The sequence below is a fragment of the Schistocerca gregaria genome, chromosome 2 (assembly GCF_023897955.1).
Source record: "Schistocerca gregaria isolate iqSchGreg1 chromosome 2, iqSchGreg1.2, whole genome shotgun sequence".
Classification (NCBI taxonomy): domain Eukaryota; kingdom Metazoa; phylum Arthropoda; class Insecta; order Orthoptera; family Acrididae; genus Schistocerca; species Schistocerca gregaria.
In genome coordinates this window covers 864468148-864484393 of record NC_064921.1, presented here as the reverse complement: position 1 = coordinate 864484393, position 16246 = coordinate 864468148, and the positions used below count along the sequence as shown (strand labels likewise).

General features: G+C 44.9%; 1 protein-coding gene across 1 annotated transcript in view; it reads right to left on the bottom strand.

Moving 5' to 3' along the window:
• Window positions 1-1094, bottom strand: part of LOC126336027 (uncharacterized) — a 42986-nt gene extending 41892 nt beyond the window's left edge. The window contains exon 1 of the mRNA XM_049999507.1: window positions 140-1094. Coding sequence (XP_049855464.1) covers window positions 140-1094 — 955 coding nt within the window. The remainder of the gene's footprint in view (window positions 1-139) is intronic.
• Window positions 1095-16246: the final 15152 nt, after the last annotated feature.

The window sequence follows — 16246 nt, the reverse complement described above, 5'->3', positions numbered from 1 at the left end:
TTCATTAAAGACAAGGCAAAGTACGCTTATAGCATTTATTTCTCAATTTATTATTTACATGAATTACATCTCTGTATCGATGGGAGGAGGTAAACAGTTCCGGCATTCGCCTTACAATCAAGGAAAACCTCCCAAAAACCTTGATTGGAACTGAGGACTCTGTAGCTCGGTGCACTGCAGGGAAGTTGATGCGACCAGACGGAGAAGCGACGAGACGGGGAAGCGAAGATACGGGGAAGCGACGATTCGTGGAGGCGGCGAGAAGGGGAGGCGACGATTCGTGGAGGCGGCCAGAAGGGGAGGCGGCGATACGTGGAGGCGGCGATACGTGGGGGCGACGATGCGTGGGGGCGACGATACGTGGAGGCGGCGATACGTGGAGGCGGCGATACGTGGAGGCGGCGAGACGGGGAGGCGGCGAGACGGGGAGGCGGCGAGACGGGGAGGCGGCGAGACGGGGAGGCGGCGAGACGGGGAGGCGGCGAGACTGGGAGGCGGCGAGACGGGGAGGCGGCGAGACGGGGAGGCGGCGATACGGGGAGGCGGCGATACGGGGAGGCGGCGAGACGGGGAGGCGGCGAGACGGGGAGGCGGCGATACGTGGGGGCGGCGATACGTGGGGGCGGCGATACGTGGGGGCGGCGATACGTGGGGGCGACGATACGTGGGCGCGACGATACGTGGAGGCGGCGATACGTGGAGGCGGCGATACGTGGAGGCGGCGAGACGGGGAGGCGGCGAGACGTGGAGGCGGCGATACGTGGAGGCGGCGATACGTGGAGGCGGCGATACGTGGAGGCGGCGATACGTGTAGGCGGCGAGTCGGGCAGACGGCGAGACGGGGAGGCGGAGATACGTGGAGGCGGCGATACGTGGAAGCGGCGATACGTGGAGGCGGCGATACGTGGAGGCGGCGATACGTGGAGGCGGCGATACGTGGAGGCGGCGATACGTGGAGGCGGGGATACGTGGAGGCGACGAGACGGGGAGGCGGCGAGATGGGGAGGCGACGATACGTGGAGGCGGGGATACGTGGAGGCGACGAGACGGGGAGGCGGCGAGACGGGGAGGCGACGATACGGGGAAGCGACCATGCTGACCTCCCCTGTGCTGAACTGTACTGAATGTGGTCGCAGCGTGTTTCTTTATATACCCTCTGCAGCTTTGTTGAGCTGTCGTTTCCTAGGAAAGCGACTATCTCATTGTTGTTTCATCATATAGCTTCTGTCCATTATTATAAGATTAGCAAAAATTTTCCTCGTAAGTGCATGTTCAAGTTCTGTAGCAATATCTATATTTACTCATACATTACGCAAACCGCTGTAAGGTGCATGGCGGAGGGTACTTGGTGCCAATATTAGCCATTTTTTGTCCTATTTCAGTCGCGTGTTGGGAGAGGGAGAAATTTCTACAGCCTCTCAACGCACCTTAATCTCTTTCACCTTATTTTTATTATTACTACGTGACATATATGATGACGGTGACAGAATTGTCGCACAGCCTTCTTCGAACACAGGTTCTCAAAATTTATCCAACGCGGTTTCACGAGACAACGATTCCTTTCTTCTAAAGGAAAGAAGGAATATTGCTGTTTAACGTTCAGTTTACTGGACGAGGCTGCAGTTGGAAATCGGCCGTACTATTTCAAAGACACTATCACAGAATTCGCCTAAAGCTGTTTAATGAAATCATGACAAACCTAAATCTAGTTGGCTGTAGGGGGATTTTATAACCGTCCTACAGAACAGGAGGAGTCTTTCTTACCACGAAACAACATCATCCGGTTTTTTTCCCAAAGATCCACATGTTATTTCCCCAAGGTGCCTGCGACGTTTTCGAAAGCGTTATACCGATATGTTAGGATCCTAGGAGAACGTCCCGGAATTCGTTCGACGTATACAGTCATATCTACCTGATAATGACTCCCCTCAGTGGATCACTGCTATAAAATTCGTTACAGTAGCGCGTTGTATGCTCTTTCCACAAACCCTTCCAAGAAGACTTCCATCCGACTAATACTGGTTTTATGTATATACCATCGCTCTTTAACACTATTAAATATTAAAATATGTTCTGTGTTCTACAGGCTGGGTACTAATCCTGTAATCGGACATTAGGAGCTTTCTGTTCTTTTTACTGTGTTAATGTTCCATTTAGCCACTTTTAACGCTATATACCGTCATCTGTGTTAATATAATATGATGTTTCCAAGCAGTGAATGTTCATTCCTGAACAATGGCGTTTGTCCTTTATCGAAACTTAAGGCATGTAAATGGAGAAGCGTTATCTTTCTCGGTACTAACAGCTATCTTTCCACAATAGTCACACACATCTGAGGTGACAAAGACGATCACGTGAATACATTATAATCATTCTGAAAATGTCTGTAGTTTAGTTAAGTCAACTAAGAATGCTTCCATCCCCGAAACATCCTATTACTTTCTAACTGAATAATATATTTCTAGAGATATGAGATTCGAGTTAATAATGCGTTAAAAATATTACAAAGACACTAGAGTAAAAAATTTAAGCTTCTGAGTCAATGCAATCGAAATATACGTTGTTTTATATTCGCAAGTTGACTCATCAAAACCTATAGAAGAACTAATGTGGATCATGTTGAGCCCACTGCTGACATTAATGTTAATTATTAATGGAAACCACCACAGCTATCTATATACGCAATTAAGTTTGTAAGGGACCCTCAGAGAGCGAGTTCTACTACTCGAATTTGTCTGCAATATTTTTTTCTTTTTTTTTTTTACATCCCGCGCTCTGCTGTCGCAATGGCATCTTTTGTCACGTAGAGGGCATGTGATAAGGTACAATTGATAATAAGACTGGGACGCCAGGTAAACATCGGATCGCACAGTAAGCAGACAACGGAGTCTGCAGAATTATCGGAAAAAGCTGCGACTTGTAGAATGACGAGTGCTTTCGCCTTAAGGAATCGCATGGTGTGGATGACAGACCAGTAAACGAAAGGCCCTTGAATGATAGCTTGTCATTAAAATGCAGGAACGTCTCAGCGCTGGCTGCTTTGTGGATCAGTACATACAGCAACGCGCGGTGCAGCTCATCGAAAATTATAGTCATTGGGGCGGCATTATGGGTTGCCTAGCCTCCTAGCCAGAAAAATTACGTGTTAGGTTCGATGAGGTCAATGGTGGTGTCAGCAAAGGACGACTTCCCAGATATCATTTGTCCTACTCGCTCACCGTGGGAGTGACAGAGTGTAGAGCTGCTGTGTACTTCTGTATCAGATACTGAGGTACTGAACTGTGTGATCCTGAGCACAACATTTTTTTAGCAAGGTAGCACGGAATATGCATACACTATCAATACTAGTGGTAATCATTTCAACTCCTGTATGACGTTTTGTCAACGGATTGCCGTATTTTTAACAATTACGGCTAATTTAATCGCCTTCAGCTCTACTGAACACATACGTATTTTCATAGATTCTCAATCAGCCTTATAAATGTTCACACTATGGTATCTGCTTAACTACTTAGGCACTTCAGGCACACATGCATTGACGACTGCATTGCTCGATTGACGCGGTCCACCACAATTTTATGGCGCTAATCATAAAATTGTACAGAACAATATATGCAGTTGTTGTATTTATAGCGGGGTACGTTTATAAGAGTGAGCAACTTGTAGTATGCAGCAGACTAGTGCAGGTAAAGAGGGAATTCGTCGCTAAAAGAAGTCTGCTAGTAACAAACATATACCTTAACTTGAGGAAGAAGTTACTGGGAATGTACGTCTGGAGTACAGCATTGCATAGAAGCCGTCCACTGACTGTGGAAAAACCAGAAAAGAAGAGAAGCGAATCGTCACAGATGTGGTGCTACAGGCGTATATTGAAAATTAGGTGTACATAGATAAAAAGTGAGGATACCTCTACAGAATAGACGAGGATAGTAATATGTTATAAACACAGTACAAGAAGGAACACTGTGACAGGATATGTGTTACGATATCGTAGAATAGCGTCCATGGCACTAGAGGGATACGCAGAGGACACACAATGTAGAGGGAGACAGAGATTGGAATATATCCAACAAATGACTGAGTCCATGCGTTGTAAATGCTACTCTAGCCCTTTGGTATTCTGGGATCAGTCTACGGGTACAGTAGACTTCCAAGAGCTGAATTCGGTGGGAACTAGGACATGATGGCAAACGTTGCTTTGACCGAAAGAACTAAGCCTGTATTTCTGTGATTTTTAGCCAAGCAAGGGATATTTCCTCTCGACGAATCCTGCGGTCCTTGGTGTATCTGAGCGAGTGTTGGGTAAATGAGGATGTGTATGATTTTGTCACAGCTTTCTCGTACTCTTTAATTTTTCTCCAATAACAACGAAGTTATGAAAACTAGCAGGGGACAATTTTGTTTTAGAAGGTCTTGCAATTCGCGGAATCATATTGATTAATACAACTGATGAAGATATGATTGAATTCTTTCTCACGAAGCACGTGCTCACATCGTGTGTGATGTAAGACTGATGTGGAACAGGTGGTTTTCGAAGCATCCGTGACTGACCATGAGGTATGCGATGGTGGTTGTGAGCCTGCAACATCAATGTAGTGGAGGCTTTACTTTAAGCGTAAGATATCGCCCTGTTTCTGGAAGACTGCTCTCATTCTATGCTCCTCACTTTTTTGACTCAAGCTGCGACCTTCGAAGGAAATCGGTAGCTGGGATTTCTTCAGTACCTCCCTGACGCAAAACATCTATCGTTTTCAGAGTTAGATTTTCACTCTGTAGCGGAGTGTACGCTGATATGAAACTTCCTGGCATCATTAAAACTGTGTGCCGGACCGAGACTCGAACTCGGGGACCTTTGCCTTTCGCAGGCAAGTGTTCTACCATCTTTTTTTTTTAATGATCTCATTTTGTTCTACATTGTTCGTTGAATTTGTTTGTGGCGGACGTCCGATGACACCAATTCAGGTTGTTCGTTGATCCGCTCACTCCGTTTTTATTACAGTGGGTCGCTAAGCCCTCTGACCGAACACGTTGAACTACCGTTCCGGCCCATCTGAGCTACCCAAGCACGACTGAGGCCCCTTCCTCACAGCTTTACTTCTGCCAGTATCTCGTCTCCTACCTTCCAAACCTCACAGAAGCGCTTCTGCGATCCTTGCATAACTAGCACTCCTGAACGAAGGATATTGCGGACTCATGGCTTAGCCACAGACTATGGAAACTTTCCAGATTGTTGTAGCTCAGCTTGCTTTTCTCCAGCCCCACCATGACTGAGTGTTGTTGTGTCGTCTTCATCATCATCCTTCATCGCCGGCGTGGTAGCTCAGTGTGTTCCGTTAGAGGGTTCAGCTACCCTCTATAATAAAAAAACTGAGTGAACGGATCAACGAGCAACCTGAACGAGTGTCATTGGACGTCCGCCACGAACAAATTCAACGAACTGTATAGAACAAAATGAGATATTAAAAAAAAGAATAGTAGAGCACTTGCCCGCATAAGGCAAAGGTCCCGAGTTCGAGTCTCGGTGCGGCACACAGTTTAAACCTACAGGAAGTTTCAACTATCGTTTTGTTCAGGTAACGCCATAAAATGCTGTTTTACGCCAGAGGCTGGCAAAGTTAGCAGTTGCTGTATGTCATACAGAATTACTTATTCCGTTTTATAAATATTCTAGTAAAGTAGTTGGTGTTTTTGAATCCGATAATGTGTTTGTGTATTTGGAGCTTACGGGCGCTAAACGCCGAGCACATCAGCGCCCTATAATGTGATGATTGGTTCGGTGAAAGTATGTCATGGATCCAGTTGGATCAACTATAATATTGCAGCAATCATTACCATAGTTTCCGCTGTTGAGCGTGGCATGGTTACCATGGCAACGACAGGTCGCTACTGCTGCCACCAAAATAAAACAAAAATGTTTGCCCGCAAAGTAAAATCGTCTATGTTGTTAGGCCGAGGCATCGTCCTCTAGTTTCTTTCTACACAACAGACATTTCAACCCGTCTGCTGGGATTGAAATTTATGACTGTGGTCGTACGAAGGAAAATGCACTTATACATTGTGCTCTTCCTTCGAAATCTCGGTAGCAGAATTTGAATGTCCTCACGTCTGATGCCTTTTTCGCCAAAGAAAATGAGGACTCACAATATATTTAGCTTTGTCCGTGATGATCTCAAGTCACAACTCAGTATTTCCAATACCTAATCGCAACCTGCACAAATTTGCGTAATGAGTTTTGAGATGTTAATTGAAACAAATTAAGAAAAGATCATTGGTCTGAGTGATCTTCATTTTTACTCATAGCTCCTTGTTCGAATTGTATATCAAACACATTAAAATTCCATCATAGGTGGAAATTACAGAACACGTCGTTCTCACAACACACCTGACATGCGACTACGTTCTCTGTTTTTTCATGGCAAGTCTTTTGTCATGAGACGATAGGTACAGTCTGTGGAATGTTAAATGACTGTATCACGTTGAAAGTTCTAACTATATTTGTTTGTATGTGTGAAGCTTTTAATGGGGTAAGCACATCTGAGGATGACAATTTTTTCCGAAACCGGTAATGTGAATATATATAAGTGATCGTTGACGTAATAAATTATTGTACAAACATTACAAAGGTTGCAAACTTCCGTTTGGAAACATGTCAATTTTTAAAAGCACTGCTTACCTTGCCTTCGAGTAAAATATCATTTGGATGGTGAGGAGGTATAGCTACCTTGGAGGTAATTTCACTTCTATTGAGTCCTCGGCTAGTTTCTGCTCGTAAAGAACTTTTTGTTGCCACTGATGCTCGCCTGTTGCTTCTATCCTACTTATTAGTGTTGCCATTTTTGCGTCACCTGTAGAAACGTTTTGTTTCCTGTGGTTTCCACGGGCCGCTCCTTCAGAAAGGTCCGAGCAGCCACATGGGTGGGGGTGGGGGGAGTGGTTTATTAGTGATTGGGAGCTCCAGTGTTAGGTGGGTGATGGAGGCCCTTAGGGGAACAGCTGAAAGGTCGGGAAAGAAGGCCAGTGTTCACTCTGTCTCCTAGCCGGTGGGTATCATCCGAGATGTGGAGGAAGCACTGCAGCGGCATAGAAGACACTGGGTGCACCCGACTGCATATTGTTGCTCATGTCGGCACCAAAGTCTCCTGCCGTCTGGGTTCAGAGGTCATCCTCAGTTCATACAGGCGGCTGGCTGAGTTGTTGAAGGTGGAAAGCCTCGCTCGCGGGGTGGAATCTGAGCTAACTATCTGCAGTGTCGTTCCCAGAACCGATCGCCGTCCTCTGGTTTGGAGCCCAGTGGAAGACTTAAACCAGAGGCTCAGACGGTTTTGCGGAGATCTGGGGTGCAAATTTCGTGACCTCCGCTATCGGCTGGAGAAATGTAGGTTGCCCCTGAATAGGTCAGGCGTGTACTATACGCGGGACAGCTACAGGCTACAACGGTAGCGGAGTACGTATGGAGTGCACAAGTGGGTTTTTTGGCTTAGAGAATTCCCTTCCTAGGCGTGACAAGATGCCTCCTGAGAAGTGACAAGGTAGCAGTAGGCAAAACGCAACAGGGAATGACAATATTAATGTGGTAATATTAAACTGCTGGAGCATCTATAGAAAGGTCCCAGAACTGCTCTCATTAATAAACGGTCACAATGCCCACACAGTACTAGGGACGGAAAGTTGGCTGAAAGAAGATGTAAACAGCAATGAAATTCTAAACTCAGATTGGAATGTATACCGCAGAGACAAGCTGGACAGTGAAGGGGGAGGCGTGTTTATAGCGATAAAAAGTGCAATAGTATCGAAGGGAATTGACGGAGACCCGAAATATGAAATAATTTCGGTGAAGGTCACGGCTGAAACATGGTAATTGAATGTCTCTATAGGCCCCCTGCCTCAGCAGCTGTTGTGGCAGAACACCTGAAGGAAAATTTGGAAAATATTTCGAGTAGATTTCCCGACCATGTTATAGTTTTGGGTGGAGATTTTCATTTAACAGATATAGACTGGGAGATTCATACGTTTATAACGGGTGGCAGGGACAAAGAATATAGTGAACTTGTTTTTAAGTGATTTATCTGAAAACTACATTGAGCAGTTAGACAGAGAACCGTATCGTGGCGATATCATATTAGACCTTCTGGTGACAAACAGAACCGAACTACTTGAAACAATTAACGCAGAACAGGGAATCAGCGATCATAAAGCGGTTAAAGCATCGGTGATTTCAACCGTAAATAGAAATATAAAAAAAAGTTGGAAGATTTTTGTATTTAGCAAAAGTGACAAAATCCTGATTTCAGAGTACTTGACGGCTCAACACAAAAGTTTTGTCTCAAGTACTGATAGTGTTGAGGATCAGTGGACAAAGTTCAAAACCTTCGAACAATATGCATTAGATGAGTATGTGCCAAGAAAGATCGCAAGAGATGGAAAAGAGCTACCGTGGTACAACAACCGAGTTAGAAAACGGCTACGGAAGGAAAGGGAACTTCACAGCAAAGTTAATCATAGCCAAAGCTTTGCAGACAAACAAAAATTACACGAAGCGAAATGTAGTTTGAGGAGGGCTATGCGAGAGGCGTTCAAAGAATTCGAAAGTAATGTTCTATGTACTAAATTGGCAGAAAATCCTAAGAAATTTTGATCTTATGTCAAACCGGTAGGTGGATCAAAATTGAATGTCCAGACACTCTGTGACCAAAATGGCACTGAAACAGAGGATGACAGACTGAAGGCCGAAATACCTAATGTATTTTTCCAAATCTGTTTCACAGAGGAAGACTGCACTGTAATTCCTTCTCTAGATTGTTGCACAGATGACAAAATGGTAGATATCGAAATAGATGACAGAGAGATAGAAAAACAATTAAAATCGCTCAAAAGAGGAAAGGCCGCTGGACCTGATGGGATACCAGTTCGGTTTGACACAGAGTACGCGAAGGAAATTTCCCCCTTTCTTGCAGTGGTGTTCCGTAGGTCTCTAGAAGAGCGTAGAGTTCCAAAAGATTGGGAAAGGGCACAGGTCATCCCCGTTTTCATGAAGGGACGTCGAACAGATGTGCAGAACTATAGACCTATATCTCTAACGTCGATCAGTTGTAGAATTCTGGAACACGTATTATGTTCGAGTATAATAGCTTTTCTGGAGACTAGAAATCTACTCTGTAGGAATCAGCATGAGTTTCGAAAATACGATCGTGTGAAACCCAGCTCGCTCTGTTCGTCCAAGAGACTCAGAGGGCCATAGACGCGGGTTCCCATGTAGATGCCGTGTTTCTTGACTTCCGCAAGGCGTTTGATACAGTCGTTTAATGAACAAAGTAAGAGCATATGGACTATCAGACCAATTGTGTGATTGGATTGAAGAGTTCCTAGATAACAGAACGCAGCATGTCATTCTCAATGGAGAGAAGTCTTCCGAATTAAGATTGATTTCAAGTGTGCCGCAGGGGAGTGTCGTAGGACCGTTGCTATTCACAATATGTATAAATGACCTTGTGGATAACATCGGACATTCACTGACGCGTTTTGCGGATGATACTGTAGTATTTCGAGAGGTTGTAACAGTGGAAAATTGTACTGAAATGCAGGAGTATCTGCAACGAATTGACGCATGGTGCAGGGAATGGCAATTGAATCTTAATGTAGACAAGTGTAATGTACTGCGAATACAAAGAAAGAAAGATCCTTTATCATTTAGCTACAATATAGCAGGTCAGCAACTGGAAGCAGTTAATTCCATAAATTATCTGGGAGTAGGCATTAGGAGTGATTTAAAATGGAATGACCATATAAAATGAATCTTCGGTAAAGCAGATGCCAGACTGAGATTCATTGGAAGAATCCTGAGGAAATGATGTCCGAAAACAAACTAAGTAGGTTACAGTACACTTGTTAGCCCACTGCTTGAACACTGCTCACCGGTGGGGGATCAGTACCAGATAGGGTTGATAGAAGAGATAGAGAAGATCCAACGGAGAGCAGCGCGCTTCGTTGCGGGATCATTTAGTAATCGCGAAAGCGTTACGGAGATAACAGATAAACTCCAGTGGAAGACTCTGCAGGAGAGACGCTCAGTAGCTCGGTACGGGCTTTTGTTGAAGTTTCGAGAACATACGTTCACCGAGGTATCAAGCAGTATATTACTCCCTCCTACGTATATGTCTCGCGAAGAGACCGTAAGGATAAAATCAGAGAGATTAGAGCCCAAACAGAGGCATACCGAAAATCTCTCATTCCACGAACAATAGGAGACTGGAATAGAAGGGAGAACCGGTAGAGGTATTCAAGGTACCCTCCACCACACACCGTCAGGTTGCTTGCGGAGTATGGATGTAGATGCAGATGTAGATATCACGACCCATAGAAGAACCGCGTATGTAAGCTATACAATGCATCGTGTGCCAACAGTTCGTTATAAATTATTGTCAGTTTATAGCCAATAATGTTCCAAAATCTTGAACGACACTCAACTGATCTGTTACGTGGAGATTCTGTAACTATTGTTTCTCTTTCTTCTTCCGAGATGTTTCGACAAACCCTTCGATATCCTCCGCATTAACTATGGGTTGTAAATTAAAGAGGAAAGCTTCGTCCATAGTTGGGTCTCTGATTCAGGATAAAGATTCATATACTACCGTTCAGTATTAAGCTTAATTGCACTTTGGTGATCGTAACTATGTCCTTGTTCGTTATAGTTTGGTATACCGTAATATTTTCTTGACTGATACAAGTTGTGAGACGTGATCGCACTTTTTTGCCTTCCAATGAATGCAGTCACAAAGCAGAAATTTTTGGTTTGGTGTGTCATTCGAAAACTGTTTGCTACCAAATTCGTTCGTTCATTGTACGGGTCGGGTAGGCATAAGAAACAGTATTTCAGCATTGCATCCAACAGTCTGGGCAATACACTACCTTCTTTGCGGTTTTGCAGTTTGAATCCACCCGATAATATGCCTTGACTGGCTTGACTGGTTCTGGAGACATCGTGTCCATGTTTCAGCGACTGTTTGGTACAATACCTCGTCATCTAGGAGCGACATGTTTAGTTGCTAGACCTGTAGTCCCAGGAGGCGCTGTTGTTTGTAGTAGTGAGCCGTGATGTGGTAGTCACGATAGCCCTGAAAATTTCTTCACAGAAATTAAAATTAGGGCACAGATCTTACCGACGCAAAACACAATTAAAATTCCTTTTAAAATTGCATTATCTCGCACTTCCGTTAATAGATTCACTATTTCGTCGCGAAACAAAACGCTTCTGCCATGTTTGTCTGTGGAGCGAGTCGCAGCGTTTACCAGCATACATACCAATTATAGTTAAACTTTTGCTCTTTGAGAGAGCCCACATGAGAAACGAGTGATCGTAGGAGAAGGAAACATTGTGGAAACATTTGTAAAGACGCGCGGAAGAGAAATAACGGCTAAACGATGAAAGAAACACATTTTGACTTTCATACGAGAGGTAACATTTGCTAGCTGCTTATCAGGCTTGCAAACGTTGCTCAATATGACGACCACCTGCATCCACGATAGTCTGGGACTGCACTAGAGATGGCTTTACTGCTGCCCGAAATATATCACATGGGATTTTGCCTACCTTCCTCGCCAAGCTGAGCTTCAACCTCCGATGTGTGATAGTGTTCCGATGATAAACCGTTTCCTTCTGGGAACCCCACAGCCAGAAGTCACAAGGGTTCAGATCTTGTGATGCAGTGGCCACCTCACGAGGAAAGGGTCAATAACGGCGAAGAGCCGCAGAACTATTGCTGTTAATTTGATAAAACTGCGAGTAAGTCCTGCTCGCCATGTCCAGACTCATGTTGACGGTCTGCAGCTGTAAGGCCGTACCAGTACCAGCACCTACCAGCAAGTCGTGACACTGACACTATTGACAACGTAAATCTTGCAGCGCACAGTCTGAACATAATCCCTGTAAAACTGGGTATCCATACGGCAGTTTTCCGGTTTAGGTATTGATACAACCCTATATTTACCAAGAAGAGGTCGTGTATTTTTGCCGCACTGCCTCTCCCACTTTCGAGTGATGATATGCCCACCTTATATATTATTACTGTCCCATAAACGTTGGAGACTTTATCTGTGATCACGTCTTGAAGTATTGCTACGTTCGCATGTGCTACACGTAAGTATTACCGTAGACATTCCACCATTCAGTTCTGACAATAGTAACTATATTATATGGTTGCATAAATGTGAGGCGTCTATTCTTCAACGATCTCATCGGGTCACGCTGTTATACTATTAGGAAGGTTGTTGTTTGCTGTGTTCATAAAGTCATCGGTCTTTTCTTCTACGCTCATCTTAACAAATTCGGCCCCGGTGTTTTCCTAAGTCGGAAACTCTTGTGCTGTCTTTCTTAATCCTAGAACACTAAAGTTGGGGGAATAGTTATATTGTACTAAATCATTGTAATGTTTAATAATCCACATTTGATAGAAAGGAATTCATAATCTATGGGTTATGCGTTATTTAACTACAATTATTAGATCTCCCCCGGTTTTACAGAGTATAGCATTGACTCATTATTTTGGTTGCATTTATCGCAAATCTCTCGCCCAGCGCAAAGACCCAAGGGAACGGAAAAAAGTGCAGGTGAAAAATGGCTCTGAGCACTATGGGACATAACTTCTGATGTCATCACTCCCCTAGAACTTAGAACTACTTGAACCCAACTAACCTAAGGACATCACACACATCCATGCCCGAGGATGGTTTCGAACCTGCGACTGTAGCAGTCGCGCGGTTCCAGACTGTTGCACCTAGAACCGCTCGGCCACCCCAGCCGTCAAAGTGCAGGTGAGACCTGTATATAAAAAGGGTAAAATAGCATATAGGGAAAATTGCAGACCGTTATCCTTAACATCAGTTTCCTGCAGAATCCTTGAACTTATTCTGAGTTCGAGTATAACAAATTTACTTATAAGGGAAAAGCTTCTGTTCACAAATGAGCATGGTTTTACAAAGCACCGATCGTGCGAAAATCTGCTTGTCATTCCCTCACATGAGATCGTGCAAACGATAGATAAAGGGCAACAGGAGGATTTCATATTCCTAGTGCCGCAATGCAGACTGTTAACAAAGGCACAAGCTTGTGGAATAAGTTTCCAGGTATGTGAGTGGCTCGAAGACTTCTTAAGTAACAAAACCCAGTATGTTGTCCTCGACAGCCAGTGTTCATCAGAGACGAGGCTATCGTCAGAAGTGCTCTATGGGAGTGTGACGGGATCGCCGTTATTTTATGTATACATAAATGATGTGGCGGACAGGGTGAGCGTCAATGTGAGGATGTTTGCCAACGTACATTTCGCGTAAGGACCACGAAGATAAGGTCAGAGAGATTAGGCATCGTGCAGAAGCATATAGACGGTCGTATTTCCCTCGCTTTATTTGCGTGTGGAACAGGAGGGGGCATGACTAGGGTACCCTCCGCCACGCATCGTACGCGATCGACGTCCTTCCGCTCAAAGGTCTGTGTACGGTATGCTATAGGCCTGAGTCTTCATTCTAAAATTGTTGTTTGTGTGACTAGTCCGTCTGCCTACTTCGTATTCTCACTAGAGGCAGCCAGAGTGCAGTTTCTTGCTAATTTGTTTACCTCCTCGTTGAGTGCGAGTGGCCCCATTGATCTCGACTCGGCCCTGGCGGCTTTGCGCCTGGTGAAGGCGGATCTACTACCTGGGTGTATGTTAGTTACTCATCGTGCTTCATTGACGCTGCGGTTTGGCACGCAGACACTCGCTTTTTATGTGTCCTGTGGAACTGCAGATGACGCACGTCTGCGGTGGCCCGTCGTATACCACGAGGACCTTGAAGCCTCGAATCACGAGAATTAAACAATCGAACTGGAGTTAATGCATTATACCAGATTGCAACATTAGCAACTTCACCTTTAGAGCAGAGGTTGAAAGTACCGTTTCAATTGTAAGGTTCTTTTTATTTTTCAGTAGTTAAAACACGACTACTTTCGGGTTCTTACATGCCCATCATCAGGTGTCATACTGAAAATAAACAAGAGATAGGAGCTAAAAATAGTTTTTAAAAGCAGTAGTACATGTACAAACGGGAAAACGAAGTTCGATATAACATTTTAGACAACAGCACCTCACGTTGTAGCCGCGTGGTCCCAGGCGCCTTGCAACGGTTCGCGCGGCTCCTCCCGTTGGAGGTTAGAGTCCTCCCTCGGATATTGGTGTGTGTGTTGTCCTTTGAGTAGGTTAGTTTACGTTAGTTAAGTTTGGTCCCATGGGAACTTACCACCACAAATTCCCAAAAACAGCGTCCGCTTCTCAGCATAGCGGTAGCGTTACCGCCTACCACACAGGGCCCGGGTTAGATTCCCGGCAGGAGACTGGGTGTTGTGTGTCCTTCATCATCCTTTTCATCATCATTGGCTCGTAAGTCGCCGAAGTGGCGTCAACTACACAGGACTTGCAATACGGCGGCCGAACTCCTCCGAATGGGACCTCCCGGCCAACAATGCCATACGATAATTTCCATTTTCAAAAACAACGGCCGGGGTAGGTGCGGTGAATCCTAAGTCAGTGGCAAAGCGACACAGCGAATACTACGGACGACTGCCTGGGTAAAGAAATATGCAGTGAACGTCAGGACACTTAACACTTTGTGCTGTGAATCCGAGCGCCGCGCTGCACGAGGACACGACGCGATGTACCACCAGCGAGTGCAGAGCACCGAGTTGCGAACACGAAGGGGGAAGCAAACTTTCAAACAAAATGATTCAAATGGCTCTAAACGCTATGGGACTTAACATCAGAGGTCATCAGTCCCCTAGACTTAGAACCACTTAAACCTAACTAACCTAAGGACATCACACACATCCATCTCCGAGGCAGCATTCGAACCTGCGACTATAGCAGCAACACGGTTCCGGACTGAAGCGCCGAGAACGGCTCGGCCACAGCTGCCGGCAAACTGACAAACCAGGGTGCCAAAAGTACTGCCATCTGTTGACGGGAAGGACAATGCAGGATCAACTATCCCGGGTGTTCACATTTTAAATTAGTGAGTTACATTCAAAAGGAAAGAAATCGTTACATAGAAAGTTACATGAAAAGCTCTTCACGAAACATGGTTTTACACTTTACTTAAGTAAGTGCTCAAATCGTCTCCATCGTGTGCAAGCCACAGATTTGGATGATATGACGTTGTACGCTATGGCCGTTCGACGGCGGAAATCGTCTGGGGTAGTTGGGGCTTCGTGCTAGATTGTATTTTTCAGTGCTCCCCACAGAAATAAATCAGGAGAACTCAAAACAAGAGACCTGGCCAACTACTGCACTACAGCATTCCGTCCTGTTCAACTGCCAGGAAACGTTTCATTCAATATCTGCGCTGCAACAGGGGAAGAGTGAGCAGGGCAGTCGGCGTGACGGAAACACATACAGGTACACTATCGACTATCCAGTGGTACCTCTAGTAGAAGAACATATAGAATGCTCTTGACAAAGTATGAGTACCTATTTCCGTTCCACATTCTTGGGATGAAGTAAGGTCGCACAATGGAGTTTCCTATAATGCCGCATCATACATTTAAGCTTCACGGCCATTATTGTTCTACTTAACGAAGCCAGCGTGGATTTTCAGTATAGCACTGCTGCATGTTGTACGTAACTTTACATTATCGTGATAAACATTGCTCCTTAGCTAAAGAGCACAGGTTGGAAAAAACCTAGTGTCGTTTCCCAAGCGATGCACAGCAACCAACAAAATTCCATACGATTTTCGAAATCGCCCCCTCCGAGTGCCTAATATAGTAAAGCTGCTAAGTGTGGAATTAATGTCAGTGCTAGATGCTAATGACATTCCTTTGGCTGATCCCAAATTCTGTGGCAACTCGTCTCTTGTCACCATTCGCCAATTAAAAGTAGCATGTCTAACTTCTCCTAAATGGTGTACATGTCTGTGTGCAAAAAATGATGAAGCAGAAATAGATGACACAGTTCCTACTATTTTTGCATGCAGACAAATACACAGTCGAAAGCTTTGATAAGACGATATAGCCTGACGCCTCGGTAGGTGCATGGTCAGGGTGGCGGATTGCTAACCTAAGGGTCTCGGGTTCGGTTCTTGTCCAATTCTGATACTTTTCTATACTCTGGGTCTGGGCGTTGTGTTGTCTTCAACACGTTTATATCGTCATAGTTGACATTATACTATTGAGATAGCTGTATGGGCATGTCCCGAAAGCCAGGAGGGAAAAAAACCCAACGTAGCC